At 45.6% G+C, this 19,345-nt stretch overlaps 1 protein-coding gene across 1 annotated transcript; it reads left to right on the forward strand.

Annotated features, from left to right (window-relative positions):
- The first annotated feature begins 7,469 nt into the window (after window positions 1-7,469).
- LOC149443834 (DNA-directed RNA polymerases I, II, and III subunit RPABC5-like) lies at window positions 7,470-16,127 on the forward strand. Its single transcript, XM_089655156.1, has 3 exons — window positions 7,470-7,627; window positions 13,052-13,164; window positions 15,836-16,127. Exons 2-3 carry the CDS (start codon window positions 13,070-13,072, stop codon window positions 15,942-15,944), a joined length of 204 nt encoding a protein of 67 aa, XP_089511282.1. The 5' UTR covers window positions 7,470-7,627; window positions 13,052-13,069; the 3' UTR covers window positions 15,945-16,127.
- The last annotated feature ends 3,218 nt before the right edge of the window (window positions 16,128-19,345 follow it).

A 19,345-nucleotide genomic window follows, 5' to 3' on the forward strand; every position in this document is an offset into this window, starting at 1 on the left:
TGAGTGTGTTCTGCCTTCAGCAGGGAAACTTATTATGTGTTCTCCCTGCAATATTGAACTTGGCCACAAGATGGCGCCCAGAATAAATTTACTGTTTTGCAGAATAGTTAGTAAATACTCCTATCATCCTTCCTTCTAAGAAAAGGAAACAGGTGCATCCTGGGAGTTCAGACTCCATTTTAAAAACTGAGGGAGTGGAACCACCTATAATTTTCTGCAGCACATGTTGTGGACTGAATTACATCCCTTACAGTCAGTGTCGCTGGTGAGCATGGACTTATTGCCAACTGGAGCCTAATTATTTCATTGTGTTTTGTATTTTTGTTTTCATACAGTGATTGTATTTTTTCTCGATTTTCCCAATAGTTTCACCCCACCCTGTTTTGTTAATAAAGCTTCAAGATTACATTCATCCTGGCTGAATGCAGAACTGGAGGGTTTAGCTGCATGTCGAGTTCCACACAGGGAAACGTGTAGCGAGGACAGAACAGGAGGCAAAGGCAAAAACTGAGAAACGACTCTAAGGCCTGGTTCACACTACATCAGGGGCGGACTGACCATTTGGGAACTCAGGCACTGCCCGAGGGCCCTGGGTCAGTAGGGGGCCCCATGAGATGCCCCTGGTACCTTTTCATAGGCTTTTTTGGGTGTGGTTTGATTGTGGGCAAGGACAAAGGGGCCCCATGATCTCCTATTGCCCGAGGGCCCCATGAGTTGTCTTTCCACCCCTGCACTACATGCGTTTCAGTTGTGTTTTTTCTGCATCCAAAACGCACAGAAAGTAGGTGATATGGTTGTCAATGTCATAGTTCACATCCGTGCATGCAGTTTCAATGCGTTCCAGCTGCAAAAAAAAAGTAGAACAGGCTGTATTTTTTCTGCACAGAACTGCACTGGAATGCAGTAAAACACATCTAAAACGCACCGAAACACACCAAAAACGCACTGGAACGCACATGTCCCTATTTGAATTGAAGAAAAAGAGGGGAAAAATGAACAGGAATGCATAAAAAATGTTCTGGAACTCGTCAAAAATGCATCAAAAACACGCATGCAAAAACGCATCCGGAACGCATCTGGACTGCGTTTCTGTTGTGTGAACCGGCCCTAAATATGTAAAGGATTCAAATCCAAAAGAGCAGCCAGAGAGGCGAAGCGCTTCAACTGGCCATGTGCTGTTGGACCATTGTACCTTCTTTTATTTATTGTAATAAAGACGTCCTGGTTGTTGAAAAAAAAAAACTGGCAATGAACCTTTTGTATGAACGTTCTCATCAGCACATGTAATGACATTCGATGTAATTTGAAAGTATTTCTAAAAACCGTTACTTTTAAAGTGTTACTAAACCCACAACAGTACAATCAGTCTGTAGAAGCAGTAAAGCATGCTTGTTATACTCACTGTGGAACCTAAGGGGTTAATCCTCTGCAAAACCGCTGTTTGATCCTGTCTTCTCTGATCCTCCCCTTCTTCTACTGTCCCAATTCATCTGCTGATAGAACAGAGCCTTGGGGCAAGCTACACATGCTCAGTTTGGTGTGTATCGCTAGAAAGTTTGTTTTTTTTTGTTTGGGAGGGTGCATGTGATCAGCACAGGGCCAATCAGCGCTGTGGAGACAGAGGGTCAGGGGTCATGCAGCCTCATAGGACAGTCAGAGCTGAATTAAAACTCCTCCGACAAGATTAACCAGTGCTCAGCTGGACACTGATAGAGCTGATAGACTGCTCTAACTGCTGATGAGAAAATGGATTTAGCAGTTTATATTTACTAAAATAATTGCATTTCCATGTTCTGTGTACTGTGGGAGAGCGGATATAGTGAATGCAGGGTCCAGGGAGAGCGGATATAGTGAATGCAGGGTCCGGGGAGACCAGATATAGTGAATGCGGGGTCCGGGGAGACCGGATATAGTGAATGCAGGGTCCTGGGAGACCAGATATAGTGAATGCAGGGTCTGGGGAGACCAGATATAGTGAATGCAGGGTCCGGGCAGAGCGGATATAGTGAATGCAGGGTCCGGGGAGACCAGATATAGTGAATGCGGGGTCCGGGGAGACCGGATATAGTGAATGCAGGGTCCGGGAAGACCAAATATAGTGTATGCAGGGTCCTGGGAGACCGGATATAGTGAATGCAGGGTCCGGGGAGAGCGGATATAGTGAATGCAGGGTTCGTGGAGACCAGATATAGTGAATGCAGGGTCCGGGGAGACCGGATATGGTGAATGCAGGGTCCGGGGAGAGTGGATATAGTGAATGCAGGGTCCGAGGAGAGCGGATATAGTGAATGCAGGGTCCGGGGAGACCAGATATGGTGAATGCAGGGTCCGGGGAGACCGGATATGGTAAATGCAGGGTCCGGGGAGAGCGGATATAGTGAATGCAGGGTCTGGGGAGACCAGATATAGTGAATGCAGGGTCCGGGCAGACCGGATATAGTGAATGCAGGGTCCGGGCAGACCGGATATAGTGAATGCAGGGTCCGGGGAGACCGGATATAGTGAATGCAGGGTCCGGGGAGACCGGATATAGTGAATGCAGGGTCCGGGGAGACCAGATATAGTGAATGCAGGGTCCGAGGAGACCGGATATAGTGAATGAAGGGTCCGGGGAGACCAGATATAGTGAATGCAGGGTCCGGGGAGAGCGGATATAGTGAATGCAGGGTCCGGGGAGACCAGATATAGTGAATGCAGGGTCCGGGGAGAGCGGATATAGTGAATGCAGGGTCCAGGGAGAGCGGATATAGTGAATGCAGGGTCCGGGAGACCGGATATAGGGAACGCCGGGTCCGGGGTTTAGTAACACTTTAACATTCGATTTTGGAGTGAATTGATTTTCCTGAGTGAAAAATACATTCACTGTTAAAAATGCATTGTTTCAAGAAATTTTCTCATCCCTGTGGTCTGAAATGAACAGCGATTTGAGCACGCTAAAAATGAACATTTTCTAACAAAATTCTACTATTGTATAGCCATCTTTAGTGAATCACCCCACAGATTGTTCACCTATTGATCTACGTAGGCTCCATTCACACTTATGCGACTTGTCATGCGACTTTGGGGTCTAAAGTCGCATAACAAGTTCCCCCCCCCCCCATGTTTCCTAATGGGTACCATTCATATATGTGCGACTTCAAGTTGCAGCGACTTCAAAGTAGTTCCTGCACTACTTTGGTTCAACTTTCATGCGACTTCAGGGCTTTAGACTTCATGTGAACCCTCCAGTCGAATGAAAGTTGCACCTGAGTGTTGTACATGCGACTTTGTACAGCAGAAACAATTTTCCTTGGTCAAAGCCAAAGTCGCACCAAAGTTGAAATCATCCAAAGTCGCACCAAAGTTGAAATCATCCAAAGTCGCATCAAAGTTGCATTAAAGTCGCATCAAGTCGCACTGTAAAGTCTCAATGAAAATCTCACGATTTTGAAGTCGCAATGGAGCCTTATACAATGATAATACAACTGCCATTTTTGTCAAGCTAACAGGCTGGGTTCCATTGGCTCCTGTTACACAAGTGTAGCACCTTTTAATAATTTTTTTGAATGTGTCTTCTTATATATGGGGCAGGTCTATGAACATCGCTGAATGTGCAGAAGATAATGTCAGCTGCGTGATCTATACCAGCATCATGACCTTGAGGCCGCTTATTACAAGAAGCCAGTAAATATATTATGTAACCACCGCAACATTTTAATCTGCAGAAAATTATTACTGACAATTTAAAGGTCCCTGGCTGATCATTTTTTATCACCGCGCTAGCCAAAACGAGGACAAGAAAGCCTTACCTATTGCAGTTTAAACATTAAGATGTTTCATTTTTTATTTTTAAGTGAATTGCTTGAATTTTTATTTCTTCAGTCCATTTTAGTTTTTTTTTTTAATAATGTTTTAATATTTAATATAGGAAAAAAAAAAAAGTGGACATAATGAAAACTGACTTCAATGCAAAATTATGTCCCATTGACTTCAATGCAAAAATACCCCCAATTACCTTCAATGCAAAATTGCATCCCACTGACTTCAATGCAAAAATCGCATCCCATTGACTTCAATGAAGAATTGCATCCCATTGACTTCAATGCAAAAACGCTTCTATTTAAGTTTTTTAATGTTATATATATTTTATTTTCTGTCCAGCTTTTATGTGTTACTTTCAATAAGTTATTTTACGTTACTGGTTTCTATTTTTTATATTCATTTAAATTCATGATATTAATTAAAAAGTTAAATATAATATTATATGTAAAAAAAATTATATATATAATTTTGCAAGGTGACACGTGGCGTCCGTCAGTCACCTCACCTTTCATAATGTCACAGTATATATAAAATAGTGGCGCACCATAATGAAAATTCTGGACTGAAACCGAGAATTCAGGAGGCACCGAAAACCAAAATGGACAGTATAAAAAAAAAATATATATATATAATTATTTTTTTTTAAACTGTACATTTTGGTTTTCTGTCCAAAATAAACAGTAAAAAAAAATACATATTTTTTTTTTTTTACTGTCCATTTTGGACAGAAAACCAAAATGTACAGTTTAAAAAATAATAATTATATATATATATATATATATATATATAATTATTATATATTTTTTTTTTTACTGTCCATTTTGGTTTTCGGCGCCTCCTGAATTCTCGGTTTCAGTCCCGAATTTTCATTATGGTGCGCCACTATTTTATATATACTGTGTCATTATGAAAGGCAAGGTGATTGACGGACGCCACGTGTCGCCTCGCAAGAGTTCATATCTGGGAGACTAAGGTGGAGTCTAGTCCGGGTTTTCCAGGCCACTTTGGCAGAGTTGGACCATATTTTGAGGACCACCAGCAGGTGGTATAAATCAAGCAGGACTGGAACAAGAAGTTGCTCTTGTTCTTTGACTCAGAGAGCCATACCTGGGTGAGCTGTGGATGAAAGTTTGTGTTGCACAAGAAAGGAAAAGGTTTGTACCCATTCTTTCACCAATGTGTGTAGAAGCAGTCTGCATGCCTAGGGGATGATTATATACACCTGTGGCCATGGAGGGGATTGGAACACCTGAATCACATGATTTGGAGGACGGGCCCAATACTTTTGGCAATATAGTGTATATTATTATTATACAGGTTTTATATAGTGCCAACAGTTTTTTTTTTTGTTTTTTGTTTTATAGTTGATAGGTAATACAGGTGAGTTTGGGGTTTGTTCTTCTGCCTCCAGCTGATAGGGGGGACGAGTCACCAGATCCAATGTACAACCCTCCAATATATAACCTTCACCAGCACCACATCCATTCCCCTTCCAACCACTGGGAGAGTTGGGGGGGGGGGGGGGGTTTCCTTAAATTATGATTCGGGAGTATGGCACTTAAACTTGTTTATTTTTTGGAGGTTCTTTATCAGCTATTGAAATACAATATCAGCCATAGAGGCTGCGTTATATAACTGGGTTTACCAGGTACAATGCTCCTCCATGTCACCATGAGCAGATCCAATGGCAACCACCACCCCACAGATGCACAATATATTCTCTTCACGGGCCTCAGATCCTTTCCCCTCTTAATAGATTTTCATGGGGTACCTAAATCGTGGTGGACAAGTGTCTGCTCCTTGTATACTTGTTTCATGCTGACAGGTTCCATGTCAGGGGCGGACTGACAACTCATGGGGCCCCCAGGCAATAGGGGATCATGGGGCCCCTGTGTCCTTGCCCAACTCAAAAAAGCCTATGAAAAAGGTACCAGGGGCATCTCATGGGGCCCCCTACTGACCCTGGGCCCTCAGGCAGTGCCCAAGTTTCCAAATGGTCAGTCCGCCCCTGTTCCATGTATCAACTCTTGAAACACGATATCAGCCACGGAGGCTTTCAATGAGCTGGCTGACTCGTGGTTCTTTCAGACAGGTGGTAACCCTACTGCCCTCTGTTAAGCAATCTGGCAAAAAGTTAAAAAAAAAAAAATTTTCCATGTGCCCCTGGTTCCCAACCTGTGGCCCTTCTGCACTTTTTGTGCAACCCCTGCAGACACTATTGCCTTGTTATAGTTTAATTATTTTGAGCAGTCTTTAGTCTGTCTCCTGATGCATGTCCAGTCTCCAACAACTTCTATAGCCTGCCGGCAGTCTCTGACCGTCTCCTGTAGCCTGCCGGCAGTCTCTGACCGTCTCCTGTGGCCTGCCGGCAGTCTCTGACCATCACTTATATTATGTCGGCAGTCTCTGACCCTCTCCTGTGGCCTGCCGGCAGTCTCTGACCATCACTTATATTATGTCGGCAGTCTCTGACCATCACTTATATTATGTCGGCAGTCTCTGACCGTCGCCACTACCCTGCCCGCAGTCTCTGACAATCACTTATATTATGTCGGCAGTCTCTGACCATCACTTATATTATGTTCGCAGTCTCTGACCGTCGCCACTACCTTGCCAGCAGTCTCTGACCATCACTTATATTATGTCGGCAGTCTCTGACCGTCTCCTGTACCCTGCCGGCAGTCTCTGACCGTCGCCACTACCCTGCCGGCAGTCTCTGACCGTCGCCACTACCCTGCCGGCAGTCTCTGACCGTCGCCACTACCATGCCCGCAGTCTCTGACCATCACTTGTATTATGTCGGCAGTCTCTGACCGTCGCCACTACCCTGCCCGCAGTCTCTGACCATCACTTATATTATGTCGGCAGTCTCTGACCGTCGCCACTACCCTGCCGGCAGTCTCTGACCGTCGCCACTACCCTGCCGGCAGTCTCTGACCGTCGCCACTACCCTGCCGGCAGTCTCTGACCGTCGCCACTACCCTGCCGGCAGTCTCTGACCGTCGCCACTACCCTGCCGGCAGTCTCTGACCGTCGCCACTACCCTGCCGGCAGTCTCTGACCGTCGCCACTACCATGCCCGCAGTCTCTGACCATCACTTATATTATGTCGGCAGTCTCTGACCGTCGCCACTACCCTGCCCGCAGTCTCTGACCATCACTTATATTATGTCGGCAGTCTCTGACCGTCGCCACTACCCTGCCGGCAGTCTCTGACCGTCGCCACTACCCTGCCGGCAGTCTCTGACCGTCGCCACTACCCTGCCGGCAGTCTCTGACCGTCGCCACTACCCTGCCGGCAGTCTCTGACCGTCGCCACTACCCTGCCGGCAGTCTCTGACCGTCGCCACTACCCTGCCGGCAGTCTCTGACCGTCGCCACTACCCTGCCGGCAGTCTCTGACCGTCGCCACTACCCTGCCGGCAGTCTCTGACCGTCGCCACTACCCTGCCCGCAGTCTCTGACCATCTCTTGCTTTTGATGCATATACCGAAAAAAAAAAAGAGAAATTCACTTTAAGACCTAATTTGCCACCATTGCAGTGCAGTGCGGCTCCTCTTCTTCTCCTCTTCCTCGGTCGTCCAGAAAGCATTACATAACCCGGCCAGCGCTGAGCCTATTAATAGAACACACAGCGACGTACTTTGCTGCCATCTAGCAGCTGCTCGTAGCGACTGCAAAAACAAGCTGCGGCATTCAGTTACCGAAGCCTTCAAAGCGCATGATCATTGCTGCAATATCCAGAAGACTAGAAAGTTCCTTCCTTGTGGCTGCTGAGAAATTGTTCAGTATCTGGAGTCCTTCATCCACAGGCGTGGAGGATCTTGTGAGTAACACCATGCTTTACAATGAACATCCTGTATGAGATGCAGCAGGAGAGGGTGCGAGGCTAGCCATGGTCACTGGCCGTATTCATGTCACTGGACAGCCGGCTTCATAGCGATTTATAACTGGCAACAATCGCATCTTTGTGCCTAAAGCGACACTAAACTCTGGTTTATGAAAAATATTCAAATATTTATTTTTTAACTCAAAAGGCCCTTTGTTTACTCTCAGCCTCCTTCAGATCTCCAAATTCTTCTTCCCCTTTTTTTTTTTTTTTTTTGTTTGCTACCGTGATCCAACTTCCTGTTAGAGCAGCAATGGGCAAACTACGGCCCGCGGGCCGTATAGGGCTGGCGGACCTTTTAATCCGGCCCGCGGAGCGTGATACTGTCAGGATGGCTGTCAGGATGTGTGTAGGCGGGGCAGCGTGATGAACACGAGGGGAGCTAGGCTCCTCTCACAGTCCGCCCTGAAGACCGGTGTAGCATGAAAATCTGTCTCCTATGAGGATCTGTCCCCCTCGACGTATCTGCGCATGTGCCGGAGATCGCCGATCGGCTGCTAATGCCTGAAACTGGCACATGCGCAGATACGTCGAGGGGGACAGATCCTCATAGGAGACAGATTTTCATGCTACACCGGAACGGCGCGGGACACGGCAAGAGGAACGCGCGGAGCAAAGGTAAGTGAATTGACACAGGGGGGACATGGGGATGAATTACTATAGGGGGGGGATGAATTACTATAGGGGGGGATGAATTACTATAGGGGGGGATTAATTACTATGCTTACTATGGGGGAATATTACTATACTTACTATGGATGACACATACACATCATTCATCTACTCTTGGTCCGGCCCCCGGGTCCAATATATGAACCCATTGCGGCCCTCAAGTCAAAAAGTTTGCCCACCCCTGTGTTAGAGGGTGGCTACATCTGTTCTCCATGGCCATCTGTATGTAGGAACGTAGCCACCCTCTTGCTCACTTCTGTTAATGGGATTTGTAGTGTGCATAGAGCAGTGTACATGACCACAACTAACCATTCTAAACAAGTAAGGAGGGGGCAAAGGAGAGGTTCAGGAGCTCAAGGAGGACACTACAAAGAGGCCAAACACGCCAAAAATAATTTTCATGAAAAATTAATTACAGGACCATTAAGTAGTAGAAGTGTATGGAGTATTTTTGGAGGAAAGGAATATTGTTTAAGCGTGCTATGTAATTAAGATTCAGACTTTTGATATGTTCAATCTAATTTTACCTGGCATGTTCAAATGTACTGTTTTTCACTCCATAAGACACTTTTTTTTTTTTTTTTTTTTCCCCCCCCAAAAAATGGGGGAAAATTGTTTTGTCTTAAGGAGCAGCCGGCCCGGTATTCAACCCGTCACCGCTACTGTGTTAGAATACCGGGCCGGCCACTCGTGTAGAAGAACCTGGTCCTCGGTCCAGCGGTGTCCTGCTTTCAGTGACCGTCTTCAGTGTGGGCACCTAGATGTGACAGCTTGCGGCTCCACAGCTGGGTGCCCACTGCACATGTGCGAGAAGCGCTGTGCTTTGTGAATGGCCCCGTAGTCTTCTGGGACTTGTCACGTGTCCCACAAGACTACGGGGAGGGAGGACAACTCCGTGGAAGTGGGAACAGGTACCTGTCAAATTCGGGTACCCGCTCCCTGAAGTTCTGCAGTCTCTGGTCACCCCCTGTACCGTGTGCGCGGCCTCTGGTCACCCCCTGTACCGTGTGCGCGGCCTCTGGTCACCCCCTGTACCGTGTGCGCGGCCTCTGGTCACCCCCTGTACCGTGTGCGCGGCCTCTGGTCACCCCCTGTACCGTGTGCGCGGCCTCTGGTCACCCCCTGTACCGTGTGCGCGGCCTCTGGTCACCCCCTGTACCGTGCCCGCGGCCTCTGGTCACCCCCTGCACTGTCCGCAGTCCATTGGTTCAGAATTTGTGTTTTTTTTTTTTTTTCTTGTTTTCCTACTCTAAAATCTAGGTGCGTCTTATGGAGGGAAAAATACATTACATCATTTACACTATGCCATGTGGCCCCTAGTCTTTATTCTGGAGCAGGGGGTCTCCAAACTATGACCTTCCAGGTGTTGAACTGTATGTCCCATGAGGCCTTGCAAGACTGACAGCCACAGGCAAGACTCGCAGAGGCATGATGGGACTTGTAGTACTTCAACAGCTGGAGGGCCATAGTTTGGAGACCTCTGTTCTGGAGTCGCTTATCCCCGGTTCACACTGCTGTGACTTGCAACACATAGGAGTTGACTTATTAAAATTGGAGAGTGCAAAATCTAGTGCAGCTCTCCATAGGAACCAATCGGCTTTCAGGTTTTATTGCCGAAGCTTAACTGAACAACCTGAAGCTAGAAGCTGATTGGTTCCCACGCACAGCTGCACCAGATTCTGAGTGCTCCAGTTTAAGTAAATCCACCTCATAAAGTCACAGGACAAGTCAAAACACATTAGTTTCATGGGGTGCCATCCTAATCAATCTGAGTCAAGTCGCAGCGACAAAACAAGTTCCACTACTTTTCTGAGACTTTGCTGCGACTTGAGCGCCCAGGAATGCAAGGTTAAATCACAAGTCTTACACCCCGGTCACACCGGGTGATTGGGTATTCTTGGTAAATGGAAGCTTTACCTCATTTACTAAGCTCTGGAGCAACTGCACTTTCACTGTCTATTTGCCTTTAGTAAATCAACCCCATTGCGTGGCATCTGCTCCAGGTCCTATCTCTGCCACCACCAATGCATTTTCTTCTAGTAAATCAACCCTATTGCGTGGCTTCTGCTCCAGGTCCTATCTCTGCCACCACCCAAACATTTTCTTCTAGTAAATCAACCCCATTGCGTGGCTTCTGCTCCAGGTCCTATCTCTGCCACCATCCATGCATTTTCTTCTAGTAAATCAACCCCATTGCGTGGCTTCTGCTCCAGGTCCTATCTCTGCCACCACCCAAACATTTTCTTCTAGTAAATCAACCCCATTGCGTGGCTTCTGCTCCAGGTCCTATCTCTGCCACCACCCAAACATTTTCTTCTAGTAAATCAACCCTATTGCGTGGCTTCTGCTCCAGGTCCTATCTCTGCCACCACCCATGCATTTTCTTCTAGATGTCATTTATGCTGCTGTTGGCTTCTGCCCTCACCTGTCAGACCTCAGAGTCAAGCAGGCCTTTCAGACGTGGCTCTGTGCTACAGGTCTGACAGGTGGCAGATGGGGACAGAAGCCAGCAGCTGCATAAATGATATACAAGAGAGAAAAATTAAGGTAGTCCCCTAATGACGTATAAGCTGTCAGGAGAAACCACAATGAGTCTGTGGAGCACATATTCAAACCCTCAGAGCAGAGGGGGACAATGAGTGGCTTTTCCATAAGTGGACCACCAGAAAAGTCAATATAAGTAAGCTTCTTACAGCACGTATTTTTGTTTTTTAATTTTTTTGCCCTATAAGTGTAAGCAGTGTACCGGGGTGGGCTCCCCAGGATACAGTGAAGTCACGAACGAGGAAAGCAACCCCAACACCCGCTTTTGCCACAACAGAATTTTACTTCGATGTGGCAAACACAACCACAAATGCTGGGAACATACAATAAATTTACATACACCCAGCCCAAAAGCTGAGACCCTTGTGCTGCACAGCACGGCGCCCTCTGATGGATGAAGGTAGAAAGTGAAGTAATTTACCTACTGGGGGGCACAACTAAGCTGCCACACCTTACCTGTTATTACCCTAAAAGAACAAGAATCAGTGTATGGGTGTACGGTATGGGCTAGTCTGTGGTGCAGCACAACAGCTTACAATCTTACACAAATCTACAGTATTCCCCCTCCCATAACTGCTCCTGTAGCACGTGCCTGAGTGTTCCTTCTGAGCAAAACGCCAGTCTGGCTTGAGTTTGTAGGATTGTATCAGCTCTCCAATGTGAAATGTCACTTTAAGTTGTGGAGTCCTTCCAATGATCAGTAACAACACTTGTGGCCTGACACAAACAGAGACACTAACTAACTATAGGCCTGGACTCGGTCTCAAGGCGCCAACACTGAAATGAGGTGCGTGCACGATCTTACCGACCCGGGTCTGCTTTGCATCCGCTGGTGACTCTGAACAGAACAAATGTCTCTCCAACAAGCATGCGGTCTCGCCGTATATGTTGCTTAGTTCCTCTGCTCTCATCAGCCTTTCTGGCAGCAATCTCATCAGCTTCACTTAGCTGCAGCTCTGGTTACGGAGGGATGCTTTCACACCTGGATGTCATCAGATTCTCAGCTCACAGGGCCCCTTATTCACCATGCTCCAAAAACATGGTCTCTCTCTCTCTCTTCATAAATATAGAAATATCTATGCAGTCTGAGGCTGTGTTAGAAAAAGTGACATCTTGTGGCTAAACCGCAGAATGTCAGTCAAAACATTTAATTTACTCCACACAAGCCGTATTCCAACAATGAGAGCTCTTTCCCCATCTCACATAAGCAACCCTAAGCTGAAAGACTTGAACCTGGTCACTCCAGCTTCACCTGGGCTTCTTCCAGGTTTGCTGGCTTCAGTCACTTGGCCGAGCTACATTGACTTCACTCCGCATCAACACAGGAGTTACTGTTTATGGCACAGGGCACGGGTATGCCATTCCTCCAGAGCGCCGGTGATGTCACTGGTGGTTACACAGGTAAATATCTCCTAATCGGTGTACGTTTAGGAGATATTTACAGTACCTACAGGTAAGTTCTATTATAGGCTTACCTGTAGGTACAAAACAAAAATGAGTCTACTCCAACTTTAATACCTGAGGGCAGACAATACAATTCAATACAGCAGGAATCTGAGGGCCCTGCTCATAAGAGCTTACAATCTAGGATGGAGGGTCAAATGAAGCTGGGCAGCACAGTGGCTAAATGGTTAGCACTTCCGCCTTGCAGTACTAGGGTCGTTGGTTCAAAACCCAACTACAGCAACACCTGCCTGGAGTTTGCATGTTCTCCCTGTGCCTGCGTTGGTTTCCTTCCGGTACTCCCGGTTTCCACCGACACTCCAAAGACATGCTGGTAGGTGAATTGGCTCCAGTCTAAAATTGACCATAGTCTGTGTCTGTATGAATGGAAGTTATAGGGACCTTAGATTGTACGCCCCTTGAGGGTTAGGGACTGATGTGAATGTACAATATATATGTAAAGTGCTGTGTAAATTGATGGCGCTATACAAGTACCTGAAATAAATAAATGAAGCGGTGACTAAATGGTGAGCACTTCCGTTTGGCAGTACTAGGGTCTGTGAGTATGGCACTTAAACTTGTTTATATTTCTTGGAGGTTCTTTATCAGTCATTAGGGCCAACCATGATGTAAAAATTTTTTCAATTTATTAAAATGAAATTGATTCTTGGAATAGAACATTTATTTTTCTGTTGTCTCCAGGTCAATCTCTAGCACAAGATGATCATCCCCGTGAGATGCTTTACATGTGGGAAAGTTGTTGGAAATAAATGGGAAGCGTACTTGGGCCTTCTTCAGGCTGAATATACAGAAGGGTAAGACCTTGGTGAATACTACACCTGGCTTGTTCTGCCTCCAGCAGAGAAATTCATTATGCAATAATATATTCCATCACTAGATTCTGCAATAAATTTACTGTTTTATAGCAAATAGACTGTTTAGAGAAGAGATAAGAGTTAATAAAAATTCCCATCATTCTGAGAGACAGATGCATCCTGGGGGCTCAGACTCAATCTTAGAAATTGAGTGTAGGAACCAGCCATTGGAGCACATGTTGTAGACTAAATCTACATACCCTGCAGAAAGCAGCGCTGGTGAGCATGGACTTATTGCCATCTACAGCCTAATCATTTTACCATATTTTGTATGTTTCATATATTGATTTTATATGTTTATCTGTTTTTCCAAAAAGTTTCACCCCACCATGTTTTTCTAATAAAGCTTTTAAGATCACATTTCAGGCTGGCTTAGTGCGGAATAGGGTTTAGATGCATGTCGAGCTACACACAGGGAAATGTGTAGCAAGGACAGAACAGTCCTGATGGTCGCAGGCTCAACTGTTCCCCTCTGTTTCTAGTAGATTCTAGAATATAGTGGGTTGGGTGAGGCAGACCCTGGGGTGAATATTCATACAGCCGCAGCAAATCCCAGGTTGAAGGGGTGACCAGCAGGGGGTTGGGGTGTGTATAAATAGCATGGGGCCTGGAACAGCAGGGTCTTTGTCTGGTGAGACCTAGCCATCTGGACAGATTGGCTGAAAACTTCAGGAGTATCAAGGAGGTCCCAACTCAGGGAGAGGTGGGGAGGCCTACTTCTAAAGCTGCTGAGAACAGTTGGGAGAAAGTCTACTGAGGATGTGGCCTGGAGGCTCATGGTACAGGGTCTGGCTGGTACTGGAAGGAGGCATCCAGGGACAAGTGAGTAGAGACCTGAGATCTCCTAGAGAGACTGGTGTGGTACTGTCTGACTTTAGAGAGACAGCTCCAGATTTGCTGGCTTAGGGCTGCTTCCAAAGAGGGGGTCCCCTAAGCTGAATGTCCACTACCTTCTGTTACAAGAGGGAGGTTCATCCTTAGTTTAATTACTACCAGAAAGTATCCCAAGGCTCCCCCTACACCCCAACCAAATTTATTCAGCATTACACTTCATAAAGATATGTGCTGCCTGATTTATTGTGTCAAGAGACTGGGAAGCTACCGTGTGCCTGGCTCCTGTGCACCTAATTGGAAACCTGGGACAAACAGGGGCCCATCAGGGGTCTGGGCACAACACTAACTCAACTCTACTGTTGACTGGTGCCATCTTGTACCGGAAGTGAGAAATAAAATGTCTCCAAGGACCCAAGCAATAATGAGAACATAATTGACCAAACTGAAAAGACCATACATAAAACCTGTATCAAAGGTGAATCGTAGAAGAGGAACAATGCGTTTTTGAAGTTATTGCACCTTCTTCAACCCTTGCATGCAATCCCATGAAACTGGAAACGGGGAAAACCAAGATAAACAGGAATAACACATCTTAAAGATATAGACATTGTAAAATATTATTTTTAATTGGATATAAAAAAACAAGCTTGTAAACATGTTTTGCTTTCTAAAATGATTTCAAACCTCAAATCATATTTGTGAACTGGATTTTTGTAATAACATGCGACTAATGCACCAAGTAAGCAGGGCATTTTTTTTTTTTTTTTTCTTCAGGGGGAATGCAGTTCTATCAGCTCCAGCAATGAATAAGTGGTGCTGGAGGGTCTTTTGATGCTTGCTGCTGGGATGTTTTGTTGAGAGAGTGTCTATTGCTGCAAATTTGATGTCTTATGTTAGACCAATTGTTGCTGGAAGGGATATACTGTTGAGGGGGGAATCTATTGTTGCTGGTGGGGGCTATAGTTCCTGGGGTGGATCTATTGTTGCTGTGAGGATATTTTATAGTGGGCTGTCGATTGTTGCTGGGGAGATCTATTTTCACTGGGGGTCTATTATTGCTGTGGGGAGGGTGGTGTCATTTTTTTTTTTGGCTACAGGGATCTATTTTGCTGCTGTTATTGCTATCATTAAATTCCATACAAATTATTTCGCAAGCACCACAAAGGCATACTTGGTTACAGGGTTGAACTGATGGGGCCCCTGGGCAATAGGGGATCATGGGGCCCCTGTGTCCTTGCCCAAACTCAAAAAAAGCCTATGAAAAAGGTACCAGGGGCATCTCATGGGGCCCCCTACTGACCCTGGGCCCTCGGGCAGTGCCCAAGTTTCCAAATGGTCAGTCCGCCCCTGCTTGGTTGTTTTCTCTAAAAGGGACAGTAGTGGGAGGTAGATGGGGGTAGAACTAACACATGGCGCTTGGAGGTGGGTAGGGTGCAGAGACATGGAGTGACTCGGAAGGGAGGTCCCAACAACTGTGCAGGATTGGAAACAGAAAAGAAAAAAAATTCTAATTTTCCAGATTAGAATTCATTTTTTTCACAGAAGCGTATCCCCTTGGCGCCAGTGCGCCAAGGGAATACGCTTTTTTTTTTTTGTATTTTTTTTTTGGGGGGGGGGGGGGTTTAGAAGCTGGGAGAGCGCGTATACGGCCTCTTGCCATTAGGGCTCACCTGCTAAGAGGCTGCATATATGCGTGCAGCCGTTGGGAAGGAGTTAAGCTGATTTGTGTTGCTGAGTCTCATAAACCTCCATCTAACTCAACCTTTCTGTGTTGTAGGGATGCTTTGGATGCCCTGGGACTGAAGCGGTACTGTTGCCGGCGGATGTTGCTTTCTCATGTAGATCTGATTGAGAAGCTGCTGAATTACGCACCCTTAGAAAAGTGAAAGATTCCTTGCATAGTGAGGAACGCTAAAGCAAAGGACAGCCCTCATACCTACTTAATAGAGGGTACATGAATACTATTACTAGAGCAGGGGCAATGCGGCCGAGATCTCTAGATCATGGAAACTATGGTGTAGAAGTATTGTACAAGTTGACTTAATAAAATATATTTGTCTGCTGCTGAATTCTCCAACTTTGCTTAAAGAGACTGAAAATTGGAACTCATTTATAAGTGTCTGAGAAGCTGTATTGTCCATAAGGCCCCGGCCGCACAGGGTGAGACTGGCAAAATTACATGCCAAATCACACCCTATTGTACGCAATTACAGCGGTCATATCGGTGCAGTTCTGACATGGTCAAAACTGCACTGATTTCCAAAGTAGCGCATGCACTACTTTTGGTGCGATTTGCATAGACATCTGTGTTAGAGGTCTTGCACCCAAAATCGGCATGACATTCCAACGTTTAAAATAGTGCGACTTCACTGTAAATCGCACTATTTCAAAGTCGGGATCGGTGTGACCGGGGCTAACACCTACAAGTCTCCCAGTGGAGAATTATTGTTACTGGACCCTGCATTCACTATATCCGCTCTCCCCGGACCCTCGCGTTCGCGATATAATCCGCTCTCCCCGGACCCTCGCGTTCGCGATATAATCCGCTCTCCCCGGACCCTCGCGTTCGCGATATAATCCGCTCTCCCCGGACCCTCGCGTTCGCGATATAATCCGCTCTCCCCGGACCCTCGCGTTCGCGATATAATCCGCTCTCCCCGGACCCTCGCGTTCGCGATATAATCCGCTCTCCCCGGACCCTTGCGTTCGCTATATCTGGTCTCCCTGGACCCTGCATGCAGTGCCATTAGTACAGTGTGTTCCCCCCTGCACTGATCACTGTAGTGGTGTCAGTGACACCAAGTCAGTTTCTCTTCTCCCCCCCCCCCCCCCCCGAGTCAGACTGTCCACCGCAGTCCCACTCTAAGTCGCTGATCATTGCCATTACTAGTAAAAAATTTAAAGAAATATTCCAGTATACCGCCATTTGTAAATGCTATAACGTTCACGTAAACCAATTAATTTACACGCATTGGGGATTTTTTTCTTTAGCAAAGACATGCCGCAGAATACATTTTGGTGTAAATTTATGAGGAAATTTTTTTTTCTGGACAGGTTTAACCATTAGCCACCCGGCCAATGGCCGTTTGGCGGCTTCAAAAGTGCTTTGGCATTCCGGGTGCATGCCATTTGGCGTGCACCCGCACATGCGCAGTTTACGCTAATACACAGCCTCGCAGCGGCGCGATCTGTCACCGGCCGTGTACCTCGGACACGGCCAATGACAGATCTGAGTACCGGCCCCCATTGCTGGTACCATGTGACCAATCACAGCAGGTCACATGACAGTTGTATACAATGGATGGCTTCATTCATGCCATCCATTGTATACTACTGCCTAGCTGTGAATGGTCACAGCTAATCACATGCACATGTCATGTGATTAGCTGTGACCAAATCACAGCTAAGCACAAAAAAAAAAAAAACCTGAATGAATCAATGTCATTCAGGTAAATGCTTGCTTATAGCAAAGAATTACAATATTTTTTTTTTTTTTTTGCACAATAGCAAATTGTGTAAAAAAAAAAAAAAAAAAAAAAAAAAAACTGATCACTTCCCCCAAAGTAGTACAATGTTACTATGGTAACATTGTACTACTTTGGACATAGTAAAATATGAAAAAATCTGAAAAAAAAAATAAAAATATTTTTTTTTCCCATACTGTCAGTCAGTGTCCCTGTTCACCGCCATGCCAGTTATAATGACGCTGTACTGCACTGGTGACAATATGTAAAAAAAAGTGAAAATAATTTTAAATTTTCCAAAAAATTGACAAAAAAAAATACAACTTCAAAAAACTCGCCATGCCTCTTATGAAGTACGTCGGACTGTCTACTCTGCAAAAAGGGGTCATTTGGATATATCTGTACTGTTCTGACGTTCTTGGACCTCAATAAATTAGATTGGCTGTCAGTACTTCAGGATTGATCAATATTCAGATCTATACCATAGTTTGTGAACTCTATAACTTTCCTACAGACTAAATAATACATCCTAATTTGGGTTATTTTCACCAAAGACATGTAGCAGAATACATCTCGGCCTAAATTTATGAAGAACAATTATTTATTTGTAAACTTTTATAACAGAAACAAAGAAAAACGTGGGTTTTTTTTCAAAATTTTTGGTCTTTTTTTGTTAATTTAGCAAAAAATAAAAACCCCAGCGGTGATTAAATACCACCAAAAGAAAGCTCTAGTTGTCTGAAGAAAATAACATTTTAGTTTGGGTACAATGTTGTATGACCGCGCAATTGTCAAAGTGTGAGAGCGCTGAAATGTGAAAAATGGCCTGGGCAGGAAGGGGGTAAAATTGCACGGTATTGAAATGGTTAATAGCAAAGTCAAAGTTTTTTTTTTTTTTTCTCAAAACTGACAAAAACAGATGTAAGCGGATGGGAAATGGACAAAAATGGATTTAAAAAAAAAAAGGATGGTTCTCCCTAGAAAAAATGGATGACTGGACATTGAAAGGCAAAGGAATTGTTGGGTGGCCCTCTGTGGACAGGGGTCCTATTCTAGCTCCATTTGAGGGTCTTTCGCATGGAGCGTGCTCATTAACGTCGGAACCAGACAGACTGCGGTCAAATCTCGGCTGGTTCAGCATGGGCTGTACCCAGGGGTGAACTGACCTTTCAGAGCCCAGGGTCAGTAGGGGGCCGCCCTGAGATGCCCCTAGTACCTTTCATAGGCTTTTTTGGGTGTGGTTTGAGTGTGGGCAAGGATACAGGGGCCCCATAAGTTGACAGTTCGCCCCTGGCTGTACCCAAGTCAATCTAAGTACAACCAGCCTGTTGCAGTTTTAGCATTGGATTAGCACCTGCAGCTTTAGCCACTAGCAGTAATCATTGGGTTCTCCCAGGAGAAACCACAAAAGCTCTGGGGGAGGGATTCCCCTATCAACACTTTTGATGGGGATTTCCTCTCCTGAAACCAGAGGTTGCAGGGGGGGGAAGCATAATTTTTGACCTGCCTTACACCCAAGGGGTCGTGAAAGGTCAGCTGTTTTTTCAAAGCCATCATTTCTAATTTTTATGGGCTTTTTACATTAATAGCACTGGGGGTTTGCTACATGAATAGCAGTTACCTAACCACTTGCCCTCCTAAGGATTTACCCCTCCCCCAGTCCTTCCTAAACCAGGCCATTTTTTTGCATTACGGCACCGTTGCATGACTGTAATCAGTTAAAGTAACGCTGCACCCAAATGAAATTTACATCTTTTTGCCCCCCCCATGAATGGGGCTTTTTGGTGGTATTTGATCACCTGTGCTATTAAAAAAAAATAAAA

This window comes from Staurois parvus, unplaced genomic scaffold, assembly GCF_062004578.1.
Source record: "Staurois parvus isolate SC_StPar_1 unplaced genomic scaffold, SC_StPar_1.0 ptg000827l, whole genome shotgun sequence".
In the NCBI taxonomy this organism is placed as follows: Eukaryota; Metazoa; Chordata; class Amphibia; order Anura; family Ranidae; genus Staurois; species Staurois parvus.